This window comes from Lynx rufus, unplaced genomic scaffold (genome assembly GCF_022079265.1).
Source record: "Lynx rufus isolate CCGP_SWC_20201006 ecotype Redwood Valley unplaced genomic scaffold, mLynRuf1.p SCAF_15, whole genome shotgun sequence".
Classification (NCBI taxonomy): Eukaryota; Metazoa; Chordata; class Mammalia; order Carnivora; family Felidae; genus Lynx; species Lynx rufus.
In genome coordinates this window covers 47,450,106-47,468,018 of record NW_025814829.1, presented here as the reverse complement: position 1 = coordinate 47,468,018, position 17,913 = coordinate 47,450,106, and the positions used below count along the sequence as shown (strand labels likewise).

At 38.1% G+C, this 17,913-nt stretch overlaps 2 protein-coding genes across 7 annotated transcripts in view; one reads left to right on the top strand and one right to left on the bottom strand.

Moving 5' to 3' along the window:
- The window catches only part of RABGAP1L (RAB GTPase activating protein 1 like), a 770,330-nt gene that overhangs the window by 85,764 nt on the left and 666,653 nt on the right, over window positions 1-17,913 (top strand). For all 6 annotated transcript variants that reach the window (XM_047076973.1, XM_047076974.1, XM_047076971.1 and 3 more), the window contains one exon: window positions 2,412-2,522. In XM_047076973.1, the coding sequence (XP_046932929.1) occupies window positions 2,412-2,522 (111 nt within the window). The remainder of the gene's footprint in view (window positions 1-2,411; window positions 2,523-17,913) is intronic.
- On the bottom strand, window positions 10,649-12,100 carry LOC124510205 (26S proteasome regulatory subunit 7). The gene has a single exon (XM_047076982.1). The coding sequence runs from the start codon at window positions 12,042-12,044 to the stop codon at window positions 10,743-10,745; it is 1,302 nt and encodes a 433-aa protein (XP_046932938.1). The 5' UTR covers window positions 12,045-12,100; the 3' UTR covers window positions 10,649-10,742.

Genomic DNA, 17,913 nt, shown 5'->3' with positions numbered 1-17,913 from the left:
AAAAAGAATAAAAAGCTAAACTTTTGTCAACCACAATCACTTTTAATACTTGATTTATTCCCTTTGTTTATTTCTAAGGGGTATTCTTATACAGTTGTATATACACAGGTTTTTTTTCTTTTAACTTTATTATGTAAGAATTTTTCCATTAAAATGTTCTTAATTAAAATCATTTTTAATAGTACCAATAATATATTGGGTGGTTTGATCATCATTTAACCATTTTCTTCTATTGTATATTTAGAATGTTTTTCTCCTGTTCACAAATAGACAGGTGATAGGATATAGTTATGCTCTTTAACAGCCACTTATGTGCCTTTAATTCTTTAAAAAAATTTTTTTTTTAACGTTTATTTATTTTTGAGACAGAGAGAGACAGAGCATGAACAGGGGAGGGGCAGAGAGAGAGGGAGACACAGAATCTGAAACAGGCTCCAGGCTCTGAGCTGTCAGCACAGAGCCCGACGCGGGGCTCGAACTCATGGACCGTGAGATCATGACCTGAGCCGAAGTCGGACGCTTGACCGACCAAGCCACCCAGGCGCCCCTATGTGCCTTTAATTCTAATAAGAATTGTTAGGTAGAGTTTTTGTCTTTTTTTTTTTAATAGATATAGAAATTGAGTCTTAGATAAATTGCTCAAGGTATTTTTTCTTTTCAGATAAGATCATGTATCTATATCTGTCTCCCCCCCCCCCCACTGTGTGTGTGTGTGTGTGTGTGTGTGTGTAAGTTCAAGTTAGTTAACATACACTGTAGTATTGGTTTCAGGAGTAGAATTCAGTGATTCATCTCTTACATATAACACCCAGTGCTCATCCCAACAAGTGCCCTCCTTAATGCCAATCACCCATTTAGCCCATTCCCTCCCCCCCCACCACCCCCCCCCGCCCCCAGCAACCCTCAGTTTGTTCTCTATAGTTAGAGAGTCTCTTTTGGTTTGTCTCTGTTTTTATCTTATTTTTCCTTCCCATCACCCATCTAGCCCATCCCTCACCCAACTCCCTCCATCAACCCTCAGTCTGTTCTCTATCCTTAAGGCTCTTATAGTTTGCTTCCCTCTCTCTCTTTTTGCCCTTCCCATATGTTCATCTGTTTTGTTTCTTAAATTCCACATATGAGTGAAATCGTGATATTTAAGATAATCTATATTTTAGACACTTAGATTGTCTTAATGAATTCTTAAGAATAGTCAGTCTGGTATAGATGCTGGAGAGGATATGGAGAAATGGGAGCCCTCTTGCACTGTCGGTGGGAATGCACACTGGTGCAGCCACTCTGGAACACTGTGTGGAGGTTCCTCAAAAAATTAAAAATAGAACTACCCTACGACCTAGCAGTGCTACTGCTAGGAGTTTACCCAAGGGATACAGGAGTGCTGATGCATAGGGGCACATGTACCCCAATGTTTATAGCAGCACTTTGAACAATAGCCAAATTATGGAAAGAGGCTAAATTTCCATCAACTGATGAATGGATAAAGAAGATGTGGTTTATATATACAATGGAATACTACTTGTCAATGAGAAAGAATGGAATCTGGCCATTTGCAGCAATGTGGATGGAACTGGAGGGTATTATGCTAAGTGAAATAAGTTAGGCAGAGAAAGACATCATATGTTTTCACTCATATGTGGATCCTGAGAAACTTAACAGAATACCATGGGGGAGGAGAAGGGGAAAAAAAGAAAGTTATAGAGAGGGAGGGAGGCAAACCATAAGAGACTCTTAAATACTGAGAACAAATTGAGGGTTGGTGGGGGGTGGGGGAGAGGGGAAAGTGGGTGATGGGCATTGAGGAGGGCACCTTTTGGGATGAGCACTGGGTATTGTATGGAAACTAATATATATATAGATATAGATATCTATGTCTATATCTATATATCTATATCTATAGAATAGTCAGTATGGCTGAGGCTAGAATTTAAGTTGCCCCTGATCCATAGCTCTTTTTCCATCTCTTATTTATATTTACTTGAGTTTGTAGGTTACAGTTATCTCAAATTGTAGATGTTTTAAAGTAAGTTCTTCTCACTTTGTTTGCCTTGGGTTTCAGTGTGTTAAAGGCTCTTACAACCACACAACCAGCTAAACCAGAATAGTGAGTCTTAAAAAATAATTAAATAAGCTATATTCCTAAATTTGTTAAATTTAGAAACTAAAGTTGAAATGATGTCATTTAAAGAATCTTGGATTTTAACCTTTGTTAAGTAAAATATAAGGCTCTTATAAATCCAATTTAGAAATTAATTAGTGACTTTGTTTTGCTGACTATAACATTGGTAGTTAGCTACTTGGGCAAGATGAGTTTAGCACACCTTAAGAATAAGGGTGCTGGAATTCTAAACTTGCAGTAGATTATTTTATTGTGGTGTTGTACTGATAATTTCTGTTCTTTTTGCATATTTCAGTCCTGTGCCTAAGGATAGAGAGAAATTTTATTTCAAGTTAAAACAAGGAATAGAGAAGAAGGTGGTAATTACAGTGCAGCAACTTTCTAACAAAGAATTAGCTATTGAAAGGTAAGCAGCTTGCCCCTAAATGCTACCAAAAACTTGTATTGACATTGCTGTTGTGTTTCAAGAGACATACTGTTGAATCTCTCAGCTTTATTACTTGCTGTGTCTTTTCACCATACTTCAGTTTCTCCGTGTAAAAATGAGAATGAGAGTCATAATGCTTTACCCACTTCAATAAGTTAAATGTAACTGGTTTATTGCAAGTCTCAGTTGATGGGAGTGCCTGGGTGGCTCAGTTGGTTAAGCTTCCGACTTTGGCTCGGGTCATGATCTCATGGTTTATGGATTTGAGCCCTGCATCGGGCTCTCTGCTGTCAGCTGAGAGCCTGCTTCAGATCCTCTGTCTCCCTCTCTCTCTGCTCTTTCCCCTTTCTCATTCTCTCTCTCTCAAAATAAATAAACATTTAAAAGATGGTTAAAATGGTAAATTAAAAAAAAATCGCAGTTGATGGGGGAAATAAACATGATTCCCCCCACCCCCCACCCCGTGCCAGTAATAACTACTTCAGCTCTGTTTGGTCATATCCCTTTTTCCTGCTGTCCCTTATTTACATGTAGGACAAATACTTTAAATTCTCAATCATCTCTGATAATTAAAAAGTACATTTAGTTATTGGACTTTCAGGGGCTTAAGAAAAATAGATACATATCTTTTAAATATATAAGTATACACACAGACACACACATATACACACACAAATGTGTGTGTGTGCATTTACATATTTTATGTATATATTTGAACATGTAAAAACAAAACAAAATCTTGTAGGACAAAAGGTCCTATAAACAAAGAATAACAAATGATAGTTGTAGAAAAAGTATTTGTACTATAGATGACAGATGAAGGCTAATGTCTGTAATATACATAAATTTCTTAATTTGTAAAAAAAAAAAAAACAATAAAAAGCAAGAATCAACAAATCACAGGAAAGCTATTCACATGGCTAACAAACATATGTATGTAAAGATGTCCCAATTCACGAATAGAGAGGGAAATGTAATTAAGGTAGCAGTAAGATACCACATTGGCAAAAAGAACACGTCAGGCTGGTGGGAATATGGGGGAAGGGGTAAAGTGTGTATATATCCCCTTTTTGAGAAACAACCTGGCAACATCTATAAAAGTAAACAAAACAAAACCCAGATCTATAGTTGCATGCATCAGTCTCCATTCTAGGGAATCTATTCCATTAAAAATAAAAGTACCACTGTCGAAGGACATATTTCTGAGGGTGTTTATTACAGCCCTTTTTATGGTGATAAAAAGCCAGAAACAAAAACAAATGCCTATTCACTTGGTTTCTAGAAGTGGGAGCAATTGGTGACAGTCATAAGAGAAAGAAAAGCCTCTTCATCAAGATTGCCGTAGACTCTGACTCCTCCCTCCCCATCTGTAGACTAGGATGAAGGCGGGAGCCAGTTGAGGTGCTGGCTGATGGGATCATGGTCACCGCTGTCCCTCTCAAGTGTAGGAGAAGGTGTCTGGCCCCCAATTATCTGCAGCTTTCTTTAGAATGTCAGGAATTTAGCTGTGCTTTGTTCCCATCCTTGGGTTTAACTGCTGGCATCCAGATAACAGGAAAAGTTCTGCTGTATAATTCTCTCTTATAGTTGTCATCTTTTTTCCTTTTTTAGTGGTAATAAAAAAATAATTTTGAGTCATACAAGTTTATGAAACATAGCTAAAGATTAAAGGTATTATTGACTTTGAATATTTTAGTCCTAAAAGAATGATGATGAGAATGTGTTGTTAACAGTAGCTCTAGCAATGTTTGAATCTTTTTATTTGGAAGTATGCAATTTCAAACTTCTCGAATAGTTAAAAAAAATGGTACAGAGAACATCTGTGTACTCTGCTTAGAATCATCTCTTGGTAACATTTTGCCCCATTTGCTCTGCACCCACTTTCTCAATCTCTCTCCTCTCTCTCAATCTTTCCCTACCTACCTACCTACAGACAGACCCACATTATTGTTTTTCTGAACAACTTTATTCCTATATAATTCCTTAGGAAATGAGTATTTCCTAAAAATAAGGATACGGATATCTATTATATAAGCACATTATTTGTCGCAACTTCTATAAATTTAGCATTCCTAGAATACTTTTTTAAATTTAGCATTCATACAATACTTATTTATATATTTTAGAGAGGGGGGAGGGGGAGGGAGAGAACACAAGTAGGGGAGGGCCAGACAGAGAGGGAGAGTGAGAAATCCCGAGCAGGCTCCACACTGACATCGTGGAGCCCTATGTGGGGCTTGAACTCACTGTGAAACCATGACCTGAGCTGAAACCGAGAGTCAGACGCTTAACTGACTGAGCCATCCAGGTGCCCCATATACACTGCTTTGTCTTTAACCTACCATTTGTCTCCAGTTTTGTCACTTATCTCAGTAGCGTCCTTTTTTCCTCCAGCTCAGGATTTACACTAGGGTCAGATATTGCATTTAGTTGCCATATGTCTTTGGCTTTCATTAATGTGGTAATATTTCCACAGCCTTTCTGTGTTGCTTATGACATGGAATTTTTGAAGAATACATCCATTTTCCCACTTTTTAATGTAACATTACTAATTTGGGGTTTATCTAATACTACCTTGTGATTAGATCCAGATTACTTCTTGCTCCATAGGTGATATTGTCTCCTTCATAGTGGATTGCATTTGGAGGTGCCTGATAACTATCTGTCCCTCCCTGGTGATGTTAATTTTGGTTGCGAAAATGTGATTTTGAAAATATCTGATTTCTCCACTGTAATTCCCCTTTTTCTCCCCCCTTGCAACAAATAAGCAGTCTGTAGGGAGATGAATGAAAATATCCTGCTTCTCATAAACATTTTCTTAAGTTAACATTCATTCAAATTCTTGTCTGATCTTATCTTTACTGTGAGGAATGCAAAATTAGAACTTTCAATCTCCTGCACCTTCTTGGTAGCTTAGCAGTCAGCCCTAGGCATTCTAATGTAAGCCAAAGATCTCCCTTCTCTTCCACTTATTTATCTGTTTATTATTGGTATAGACTCTTGAATTTCTCTCCTCCTCCCCTGCAGTGCTTTATAATTCACTACAGAACTTAATTATCTTGGTGATCATTGTCCAGAATTTGCCACTGGGAGTCCCTTCACACCCTATGTCTTTACCTTTCCGGCGTAACAAAAGGCAGCTTTCCATTTAATAAGTTTGTACTAACACAGGCAAAGAAGTATTAGGTGTTGAGTAATTTAACTCTTAATAATCATTATTAAAAATCTTGGAGTTTTATGGTGAAATGGTATGTTCTGTCTCTGCTATAGAGGCCTGTGCCCTGCTTGTTGTGTTAGGCAGTCCTTCCTTTTCCCAATGAGAAACTCTCAAGTTTGGTCAACTTGAGTATAGAAACATTGATGATTATAGGTAAAATAGTTGAATGCCTGCTTATAATGTTTTCTTCATTAGCTTAATTAAACATTTACACATGCTTTCTAAATATATTATGCAAAATAATAACTTAGAAATGGGGCATTTTGCCCACTCTCCTATTCGTAAAACAATTTCATTCAGACTGAATAATCTTCAACATCGATTTCTTCATCATCATGCTTTTTGAGTAATTTTAAGGGATTTTTACAGAGCACATTATCTCAAGTTCTGCTTAAGTTGTTTGAGATAAGCCCTTTTTTTGATCAGTGTATATTGCTCTTATTAGATATTTGGGGTGCTTGGGTGCATCAGTCGGTTAAGCATCTGACTCTTGATTTCAGCTCAGGTCATGGTCTCACAGTTTGTGGGATCAAGCCCCATGTCAAGCTCCATTCTGGCAGTGTGGAACCTGTTTGCGATTCTTTCTCCCTCTTTCTGTGTCCCCCCCCCCCCCCACTTGAGCTCTCTCTCAAAATGAATAAACATTAAAAAAAAAAAAAAAAGAAATTTTACCTAAGCCACAAGTGCCCGTTTGTATAGAATTAGGAATTAAAAACAAAACAACTCATTCCATATATAACCACTTACTATATTGGTTTTATTTTAATATAGTTAATCTTGATGGTATTATCTAACAACTCTGGGTTCATATATCTGGCATTAATTACTAAACCCATGTTAAGTTTCTTCTTTTCTTTTCTCTTCTCTCTTCTCTTCTCTTCTCTTCTCTTCTCTTCTCTTCTCTTCTCTTCTCTTCTCTTCTCTTTTCTTTTCTTTTCTTTTCTTTTCTTTTCTTTTCTTTTCTTTTCTTTTCTTTTCTCTTTCTTTTACCACGTTTTGTCAGATGACCTCTATAAATACCCAAACTAAAATTGACTGAGATTGCTTTAGGCTAATGGTTCTTCAAACAATACTTTGTTCAGCATAACACACAGAATTTCCTGTGATATTGGAAATTTTGTTACTACTTGGATTTGTATTTTTTGGAAAAAGAAACTTGCCTTTTATTAGATTATATGTAGCATTTCATGTGTTTAAATTATAAAATGTAAATGGTGGAATTTAAGGTAATCCACCAGGTGGCAGTCTTGTCAAGAGGATTAACACCTCTGAATCTTAAACATGGTCTTAAACAAAGTTTGTCATATAAAGACATTGATGTGAAAAAAATCAGATTACATCATTTTGGCTTATCTTCTGAAAGAGAAAATGATGTATTGTTTTTAAAAACAACTTCTCATTGTGTGAAATTTCCAACATATGTGAAAGTACAAAGAGTAATATATTGAACCTCAGTGTACCCATCACCTACCCCAAATGCTAATTTTCAAGATTTGGGCTTTTTTTTTTTTTTTTTTTTAATATTTTTATTCTGAAAGAGTCCATTTATCTGTGTATTCAAGGGTTCAAGCCTTCTTCCTTTGTAGATATTAAACAAATTATACTGAGATTATCTTTCTTGACTTCTTTGAAGGCAAATACTATGTCCTTTATTTCAGAATCTCCAACATCTAGCACATTGCTAGCAACACAGAACTTTGTAGTTAGCTACTTAATCCTTACTTAGCACTTGCTGTGCTGGGCATGGTTCTCGGTGTCATTTATGAGGTGTAGCTACTATTATCTTCACTGTACATTTGAGGAAACTGAGGCACAGAACGGTTCAATAACCTGCCCAGGTAATACAATTAATATTTGAATTAAGTCTGTCTGATATCAGAATAAAGAACTTGTTGAAAAAAATGAATAAAAGGTATATAAAAATTTTATACAGTATCGACCAAACTCATTGTTACATTGAGGGACACTGCACCTGATAGAATCCTACCTTGTTTAGAGAAGATGTGAAAACTGCTTTCATATCTTGAAAATTTCTAATATTCTTTTGCTTTTTTTCCATGACCCATGTTACATTTTACATATTGAGCTTTATTTAGGAACTGTACATGAGAGAGAAAATAACAGACAACAATCATTGAGCACTTACTACGAGATGGCCATGGTACAATTATCATAATGACGTGTGAGGAAGGTTTTATAATTATTACCACATTTTTGCAGACGATGAAACAGGTTTCAGGAGGTTAAGTAACCTTGGTCACTTGGCCAGAAACTGGTAGAACCAGGGTTTAAACCAAAGCCAGCTGGTTCCTGAGTGTGTACTCTAAAAGACTAAAGGCTGTACCCAACTAAATCTTGATTGTACACTAAGCTGAAAATTAAACCAGTTGGAAAATAAATGAACTGGTATTCTTTGTTGTATTTCTAGCAGAATTGGAAAATGAGAATAGAGATGTGGGGGTGTCCAAGTGATTACTCAGTGACTTCAAACTCAGGGGCACCATGTCCTGGGAGAAAAGCTGATTGATTTGTAGAAGAGAAAACCAACAATAACAACTGAAGGGAGGAAGCAAGATGATTGCCCTCTGAGATGTGTGAGAAGAGCAAGACTGAAACCCAATTATTGCAAGCCCCCAGTTGTAAATGTTAAAGTGTGCAGATTTGACCAGGCCGTGCTCTTCTGGTGTTTCTAGAGCAGAAATGGCAATCATCTCTATGCCCGACCAGCTGAAATTTCTGTGGTTTTTGGTATTACCACAAGTAGAAATACTGCAAAAAAAATTTCTTGCAAAGTATTGAATTCATACGGATTTTAAAAGCTTTATCTCGTGTTTAAGATACACTGTTACTAGCACTATTACATAGCACCTACCTCGATGCTTTGAATAGGTGGTTGGTTATGTGTCATACTCGAGAAGTGAGGGGGAAGTGTTTCAGTTTTTGTTGTGTTAATTTTCTGACTGGTTGATTTTTGCCAAGTATTCTTATTTTGTAATAAAATTCAGGGCAGTAATACAATATACGCTTACAAAATGGATCTCCATAAAATTCCCTAACAAGAAGTGGAATTCTAATGATGTTAATTTCAGGCCTTGTGGAAGGTTAGTTGGGAAGAGATTTTTGGCTTCAGGGTTTATATCTTTCGAATCACCCTGTTCCCAGGGATCTGCCCTGATGCTTTGCTGTGTGAATCAAAATGAAATATGGATATAGCAAGTAAAGGATGATTATTAGGTTTGTTATGAACATATAACTCTGTTTGTACTGAGTAACGTAGACCACACTGCTAGAAAGAAAGGATTTGCATGAGTCACTTTGATCCTAATATTGGAGAATACATCCGTTACACATACATTAAAAAATACATAACACATCATTAACAGAAGGTAGTTTGATCATTTGTGGAGTAATTCAGAGATGTGCTTGTTTCGGTGGTATATCCTTCTTCACTTCTTAACTTGTGCTTGCTGGCTTGCAGCAAAAACCATATAATGAGACACTGAAGTGTTAAGTACCATACGGCATAGCGTGAGTGATTGAGAGGTACCTTTCCTTGTGTTATTTTCTTGAGGAAAAGATTTCCAAGTTAAGGAGTATTAAAAAAACTAAACAAGACAAAACAAAACCAACCACCTGGGGCTCTTTTCTTCTTTCAGCACAATTTTCTAATATGATTTGATAATCACTAATGTAGGGGAATGGTAGAACTTCCAACTGTTTATTACATTTGGGCTGATCTAATTTCACATTTGATCATTCTGACGGTCTTTTGCTGGGTTTACCTAGAACTTATTTTTACCTTCATTCTAGCAAGTTACAATTTTATTTAGAAAGAAGCTCAAGTCACTGACTTTAGGTTGCGTAGATGTTAGTTTGATTTCCATCTCTTATTCTTTTATAGAAATTAGTGTACCTATGAAACCTGTCAACAAAATCAAGATATTTTAAGATTTTATTAAAAGGTTTTAAGATTTCATTTTTTAAGTAATCTCTACTCCCAGTGTGGGGCTTGAACTTATAACCCTGAGATAAGAGTTGTACACTCCACTGACTGAGCCAGTCAGACACCCTAAGACCTTTAGATGTTGTAATAATTTTTCTTGGAGGACATCATTCTCCTCCATCCTGAAATGAGAGAAAATTAGTGGGGTGACCCAAAGTCTGCATAATATTTTAAAAAGATGTTCTATGAACATTTGTTCTCTTTTGGTTTTCTTTTAAGGCAGTCGAAAGATAACTTTCTTTTTCCTTAGGAGAATAAGGTATATTTATACAAAAAACCTTTCAGTGTTCTCTGATATTTATTTCAAGGGACAATTGGTAAAGAACTATTGGCATTGCCAGTAGAACATTGGAAGCTTCTGTCTCGCAGTCTTTGGACTGGAACTTGTAATTAGGACAGAATTTTCAGTATCTTCCATTGCTGGCATGCGGTAGAGGGAAGTGTCACTATAGAAGTATGTATATAATGCTATTACTTTTTCAGCATTGTATTTTAAGAGTTTTTTTTAAAAAATATTAGCAGTGAAAACATATTCCATAGCATGTTTTTATAAGTTGAACTGTTCTAGATGTCTTGGAATTCATCTTTAAATGAATTTTAAAATTAGAGATAATTACAGACTCACAGGAAGTTACAGTTATAGTACAGAGAGGCTCCATATACACTTCCTCCAGTTTCCCCCAATGGTAACATCATACATAATTATAGTGCAGTATACAAATTAGAAAATTTACATTGGTACAGTCTATAGATCTCTATCGGAGGGAGCATTTTTTGAATCCTTTTGTAAATCATACTGTTCTTTTATAACATAATAATTTCTTAATTATTTTTCTAGTGGTGAGAGATTTTTAATTAGTTTTCTTTATTTTTTTTTTTTTTGAAATGCTTTATTTTTACGTGTTTAATGGTTATTAACAAGTCTATTTAATAAGGTTAGGATTCCAATGAAAAGTGTTTTCGTGAAAGTCTTCAGGGGTCAGTTGTATGTCATATAGCGGGGAGTAGCACTGAATTTGGCATAAGACTTAATGACCTTATTTACAGCCTCCAGGAAATCCTTCTCAGTAGCAATTTTTCGCCGTGCTCTGATAGCAAACATACCAGCTTCTGTGCATACACTTCTAATCTCAGCACCAGTGCTATTTGGACACAGTCGTGCTAACAGTTCAAATCTGATATCTCTTTCCACACTCATTGAGCGAGCGTGGATCTTAAAAATATGAGTCCGACCCTCTAGATCAGGTAAGCTAAATTCAATCTTTCTGTCCAATCTCCCTGGCCTCATCAGTGCTGGATCCAAAGTGTCAGGTCTGTTAGTGGCCATCAGCACTTTAATGTTACCTCGAGGATCAAAACCGTCCAGTTGATTGATCAGTTCCAGCATCGTTCTCTGCACTTCGTTGTCTCCTCCAGCACCATCATCAAAACGAGCCCCTCCAATAGCATCAATTTCATCAAAGAAGATAAGGCAGGCTTTTTTTGTTCTGGCCATTTCAAAGAGCTCCCGAACCATTCGAGCCCCCTCACCAACGTACTTCTGTACAAGTTCAGATCCAATAACTCGAATGAAGCAAGCATCTGTCCTGTTAGCAACTGCCCGAGCACAGAGTGTCTTGCCTGTACCCGGTGGGCCAAAGAGCAGCACACCCTTGGGAGGCTCAATGCCAAGGTTAACAAACCTCTCCGGATGAAGTAATGGGGTTTCAACTACTTCTCGAAGTTTCTCAATCTGTTCTTTACAGCCACCCACGTCACTGTATGTGACATCAGGTTTTTCCTCCACCTGCATCATGGTAACTGTTGGGTCAATCTTGGGAGGCAGCGGAATGTGAATCTGATACTTATTTCTGTCCACACCAACTCTCATTCCTTCTTCAATGTCAGTAGGTGCCACCTGATCACTAAGGTCCACCACAAACTTGGCAAACTGCTTCACGTTGATAATGTACTTTGGGTCCTCCGAATCAGCATTGATGATCTTTGTACACCTCGCAACCTGCAAAGGCTGTTCACTCTGCAGTGTTTGCTTATCTGCAGCCAAATCCCAGAGTGCTGGTGGGGCCAGGCCAGTATCAGATTCTTTGATACCAGTAAGCTCATTGATCTTCTTGAGAAGTTGTTGAATGTCATCTTCAACCTGCTTTATCTGCCTAGAGTAAGTGCTCTGACCGTAAGTTTTCAGCAAGGCAATATCCCCCTCATCCAGAGCTCGGATGGGCTTGTCGTCCTTCTCATCCTCTTTGGTTTTCCGCTGATCGGCACCGAGGTAATCAGGCATTTTAGGAGTTCCAAAGGCCTCAGCTCTTAGGTGATTACACAGCACCTCTCTCGCTTCCGGTGGTCTAATTAGTTTTCTTTAACTTAAGGTGAGCATTCAAGGTAATTATGGACAGAGGGGCTCCCAGGTCCTGCTGAGGAGAGTTCCAGGTTGCTCAAATGTGTTTTTTTTTTTAAATTGAAATATATTTGACGTTATGTAAATTTAGCGTGTATAATATGTTGGTTTGATGTATTTATATTGTAATATTATTGCCTTTGTAGTAATAGCACCTCTGTCACCTCACGTAATTGTTATTTCTTTTTCATAAGATCTAGTCTCTTAGCAAGTTTGATTATAATACAATATTATTGTCTATACTCATGTATTGTACATTAGATCTCTAGGACTTATTTACTGCTAGTTGCAAGTTTGTGTCCTTAAACAACATCTCTCCTATTCCCCCACTTCCCAGCCCTGGTAACCACCTTTTAACTCCCTGTTTTCGTGAGTGTGGTTCTTTTAGATTCCACATGTAAGTGATATCCTGCAGTATTTCTCTGTCTGACTTATGTTAGTTAACACAGTTTGCTCAAGTTCCCTGTTGTTGAAAATGGCAGGATTTCTTTTTTTCTCATGGATGAATAATATTCCATTGTACCTATATATACCACATCTTCTTTATCCATTCATCCACTGATGAGCTTTTAGGTTTTTTCCATATTTTGGCTATTGTGAATAATGTTGCAGTAAACTTGGGAGTGCATGTATCTCTTTTATATCCTATTTTCATTTTTTTTATATCCTATTTTCATTTCCATTGGGTATATACTCAGAAATAGGATTGCTAGATCATATGGTAGATCTATTTGTAATTTTTTGAGGAGCATCCATATTTTTCCATAGTGGTTAAACCAAGTTACATTCTCAGCTTACATTAGAAAATGCTTTTTTAAAAAATGTATTCATATAAGAATTTTTTGGTGCTAACATGAGTATTAGGTAATCAGGAGAAGTGAGTATTTTAACTATATCCTATGCCAGTTACCAATTTATTGCCTCTTGGTTCCAGATCTACCCTCTTACCTTATCTACTTATGTATTTCTTCTTTGCGCAAGCACAATATTAAATTGAGCCAGTAGAGGGAGCTAGAGAGACATTGCAAAAGAAGGGTCTTCTCTTTTATGGTTCTGGTGCGATGTGGTGGTTGTTTCTTGCTCTAGCTGTAGGTTCTGGGATGTCCCGTGGTGCTGTGCTCCAGCTGTGCAGCCAGTGCATGCACTCCCTCCTCGAGCTCATAGTCCTAGTCCTGGTTCAGCAAGATCTTCCTGTGGACCTCCAGACACAGACACTGTGGACTTCGGGCCCTACACCATTCTGCCAGTGAGCTGGCTCCAGGAGTTCTGATTTCCTTTATTTTTACTTGCCTACCTGCACCCAGTGGGCTGTGTCCTGCTTGCTTGTGGTCCAGCTTTGCCTGGGAAGTCTAGCAAACTTTGCCATCTACTGTGCTACAGTCCTACCTTTTGTAGTAAGCTGTTAGAATACCAGCTTTAGGGAGAGGATCCTCCTTCCAGGTTTGCTCTTTCTTGGTGTTCTCTCCCTCAGCCTTAGGGTATTCTTTAGAATTCTCTTTATAGTTACTCTCCTATTATAGTTAATAATTCCTTATAATAAACTTTCCCTGTTCAAATTACTGTATTTTCTTTCCTAATTGGATTTCAATTGACTAATTTAATTAGTACCTAATAAAATCAACCAGTCCCATAAAGTTTCAAATACATTTCTGGGGACTGGGAAGAAAGTGGTTATTTTAGATATTTTTTTTTTGGTGTCATAATAGTAATAATGACAAGAATTAAAAACTAATGATTTCTACCCTATGTCCATTTCCACCCCGAGTGTTTAATGCACAGTTTTTTTCATACAAAAGAAGTCCTATAAAGTAAATTATCCTTTGGGTTAAATTTCTTAGTGTGTGGGGGAGGAAGCATGTTATTTTGCAGGGTGTCTTGGTATTCTTCCTAAAGCCTTATTCAGTTTGACTCCTCTGTATGATGTTTTTTGGTGGGGAGGGGCAAGGAGAGGTGTTAAGTATCTCTAGATATAATTATTTTACATTACTAGTAAGCATTATTTAAGTACTAATATTTTGTCCTTTATAATGGCAGTTCAGTATTTTTTTTTTTAAGATCTTTGGTTCATTTGAAGAGGGAGGAAGAACTACATAAAATGTTATTTTTGTATAGGAGAACATTAGGCAATTAACAAAAGTTAAATAAGTTACATGTGAAATTTTGTATTTGTGCTTTATTGATTTGGTCTTTTCTAACTGTTTTAATAAGTTTACTCACCTTTTTTATTCTCACATTTTCTTTCTTTTTCTTTCTTTGAATTTCTTTCTTTCCTTTTCTTTCTTTCTTTCTTTCTTTCTTTCTTTCTTTCTTTCTTTCTTTCTTTCTTTCCTCTCTCTTTCTCTGTCTTTCCCCTCCCTTCCTTCCTTCCTTCCTTCCTTCCTTCCTTCCTTCCTTCCTTCCTTCCTTCCTTCCTTCCTGTGTGTATGTGCACAACAGGCAGGGTAGGGGCATAGGGAGAGCAAGAGAAGGAATCTTAAGCAGGCTGGCAGGCTGCCTGCCCAGTGCAGGGCTTGATTATGTGAGGCTCTGCCTTACAACTATGAGATCATGACCTGAGCCAAAATCAAGAGTCAGACACTTAACCAATTGAGCCACCCAGGTGCCCACCTCATGTTCTTTTTCTAATTGTTACATGTTTTCTTTAAAGTTTATTATATATTTTGGCAAGCTATTTCATTATTCCACTATACTGTAGAAGATTGTTATTTTTTTCATAACTGATCAAAACTTTATATAGCTTGATTCAAGGTTTTTATTTATTTTTTTAAAGTTTATTTATTTTGAGAGAGAGTTCAATAAGGGGGGGGCACAGAGAAAGAGGGAGAGAGAGACTCCCAAGCAGGCTCCATGCTGTTGGTGCAGAGCCCCAATGTAGGGCCTGATCTCACCAACTGTGAGATCATGACCCGAGCTGAAATCAAGAGTCAGGCACTTAACTGACTGAGCCACTCAGGAACCCCTAGTCAGAGAGAGAGAGAGAGAGGGAGAGAGAGAGGGAGAGGGAGAGGGAGAGGGAGAGGGAGAGGGAAAGGAGGGAGAGGGAGCGAGCAGGGGAGAGGGGCAGAGGGAGAGAATCTTTTTTTTTTTTTTAATTTTTTAAAAATGTTTATTTTTGAGACAGAGAGAGACAGAGCATGAATGGGGGAGGGGCAGAGAGAGAGGGAGACACAGAATCGGAAGCAGGCTCCAGGCTCTGAGCCATCAACCCAGAGCCTGACGCGGGGCTCGAACTCACGAACCGCGAGATTGTGACCTGAGCTGAAGTCGGACGCTCAACTGACTGAGCCATCCAGGCGCCCCAGAGGGAAAGAATCTTAAGCAGGCTCCACACTCAGCACGGAGCCTGATGTAGGGGCTTGATCCCATGACCCTGGGACCATGACCTGAGCCAAAATCAAGAGTTGGATGCTCAACTGAGACACCGAGGTGCTCAAGTCTTTTAAATGGAATTGAACTCCTGAGGAATCTATATTATTTTACACACAGATGGCATTGTTTTATATTAAAGTTCTCTTAAAATGTAAATATCAAGATAGGGCTGTATAGAAGAGAGTTAACAAAGTAGGGCCGAAACTGCTATTCCTAAAGGTCTGTTTGTAGGGTTTGTTCTTCTTCTTTTTTTTAGTGTTTGTTTATTTTTGAGAGAGAGAGAGAGAGAGAGAGAGAGAGAGAGAGAGAGAGAGAGAGAAAGAAAAAAGAACATGAGCTGGGAGAAGGGGTGGGAGACACAGAATCTGAAGCAGGTTCCAGGCTCTGAGCTCTCAGTACAGAGCCAGTGTGAGACTCAAACTCGTGAACTGCAAGATCATGACCTGAGCTGAAGTTGGACTCTCAACCAATTGAGCCACCCAGGCACGCCCTGTAGGGTTGGTTCTGGAATGGCATCTGGAAACTTGGATTTCGGAGAGGTTCCCACCATTCCCAGAACTGTGCCTAAACTGTACAGTGTGATTTATGCTGAACACTTGCTCTCCTTCTGGAATCTGGAATTTTGTTATGTCCTAGGCAGAGGATGCTTGTATGACCAGCCCTCAGTAAAAACCTTTGGATACTGAGTCTCTCACTTGCCCTGGCAAACAACTTTTCATACGTCTCATCTCATTGCTGGAGGAATTAAATGCATCCTCTGTGACTCCACAGGACGAGGACTCTGAACTTTACCCCTTGTGCCTTTTCCCTGTGCTGATTTTGCTTTGTATCTGTTCATTCTAATAAATCATAGCCATAAATGCAACTATGTGCTGAGTCCTGTGAGTCCTCCTAGCAAATCTTCGAACCTAGAGTGGTCTTGGGGACTCCAACACAAGAGCATTTTGCTATAAGTAGGTTTTCATGCAGGGACCACATCTAAGATTATTATTTCCTTTCTTGGGGATGTATGTATGTGTAGCTTTTATTGATTGTAGAAAATAAGCTTTTGCCTAATTGAAAGTCTCTTTATTGAAGATATAGGACAGCTTTTTCAGACCTTGTCTTTTAGGGAGCAGTAGCATTTGTGAGATGAGGTTATGAGCTAATGCATAGTATATATGTTTTCGGGTTTACAATTTCACAAATTCGTTAACTGAGAGTGTCTTTGGATACCCAGCAGTAGTTACCTTTCCTCGATGCACTTCAAGTAAAAACTCCTCCACACTCATATAGTCTGTTCGCATTCCTATCCCCCATCAATAGTAGGAAAGGGATGCCCAGAATTCCATGTTCCTCTGGTAGTACTGCCCCTTCCTTGACTCGTGCACCCTGGTTGTCCCAAACTGGAGTAAAGCAGGGTATTCCAGAGCTCTGCATGCTCTTGCCACTGTTCTTCTTCCTACCCTCAACCTTTAGCCTCACTGAATTTTGTTTCTGTTTTGGCTGTTTCAGGCCTTGTAAGACATCCAAGACTCTTGGGTTTTCCATCAATACTCAAATCCTGATCCCCACATGACTCTGTATATCCTGTCTTCTGACTCCTGTTGTCCATGTTTACCCAGCTTTTGGGACATTCCATTTTACACTCTGGAACTCATAGTCCATCATAAGCACAGTTTCTTTAATCTTCAACCTGATTCTGAATGTTGCCTTCACTTTATATAAACTGGGCTTGCCCTGAGTCTACTGCTTCTCAAGTGATGACTGTTTTCTCTCCTCCCCTGCCTTTGTACCTTGGCCTGGAGATGTGTGAGTATCCTTTGAATGTCCTTGCTTCTTCCAGACTGTTTTCCTCTTCCCTCCTTAGAAACTCACAGCTTCAAATTTGATGCTCTCAGACTTTCCCATCTGCTAGCCTCTATTGTTGCAGTTATCTACACATCCTTGGGATTCCCATCATTCTTTGAAGATTTTAGCTCCTGGCTCACTGTCATTCTCCAATCATTAGGCTTTTCCTAAGTTATAGCAGTTTCACTATCTATATAGATGGTTTTTCTAATAACCTAGCTTCTTAGTTTTTTTGATCTCATTCTCTCCAAAGACCTTTCTTCCTCCCTACTTCAGCCACCTGCTTCAAGGGTCATAGTCTGGAATTTGTCATTACCATTGACTGTACTCCCTTCATAATCTTAGTATCAAGTATCCTACTGTCTGATCAGTACTTCTTATCTGTCTAATTCATTCTCATTTTCTCAATTCCATTAATTATTTGATCTCACTGAGACTAATAATCTATGGTCCTATCATGTTTTACTGTCCCTCACCCACTCACTTCATGATTTTAGTTTTTTACTTGTCTCCATCCCAACTTAGATTCCATTATCTACCTTTATAAATTATT

What these genes read in the sequence shown, in the direction of transcription:
- LOC124510205 (XM_047076982.1), bottom strand. Translation starts at nt 12,044, where the DNA reads ATGCCTGATTACCTCGGTGCCGATCAGCGGAAAACCAAAGAGGATGAG.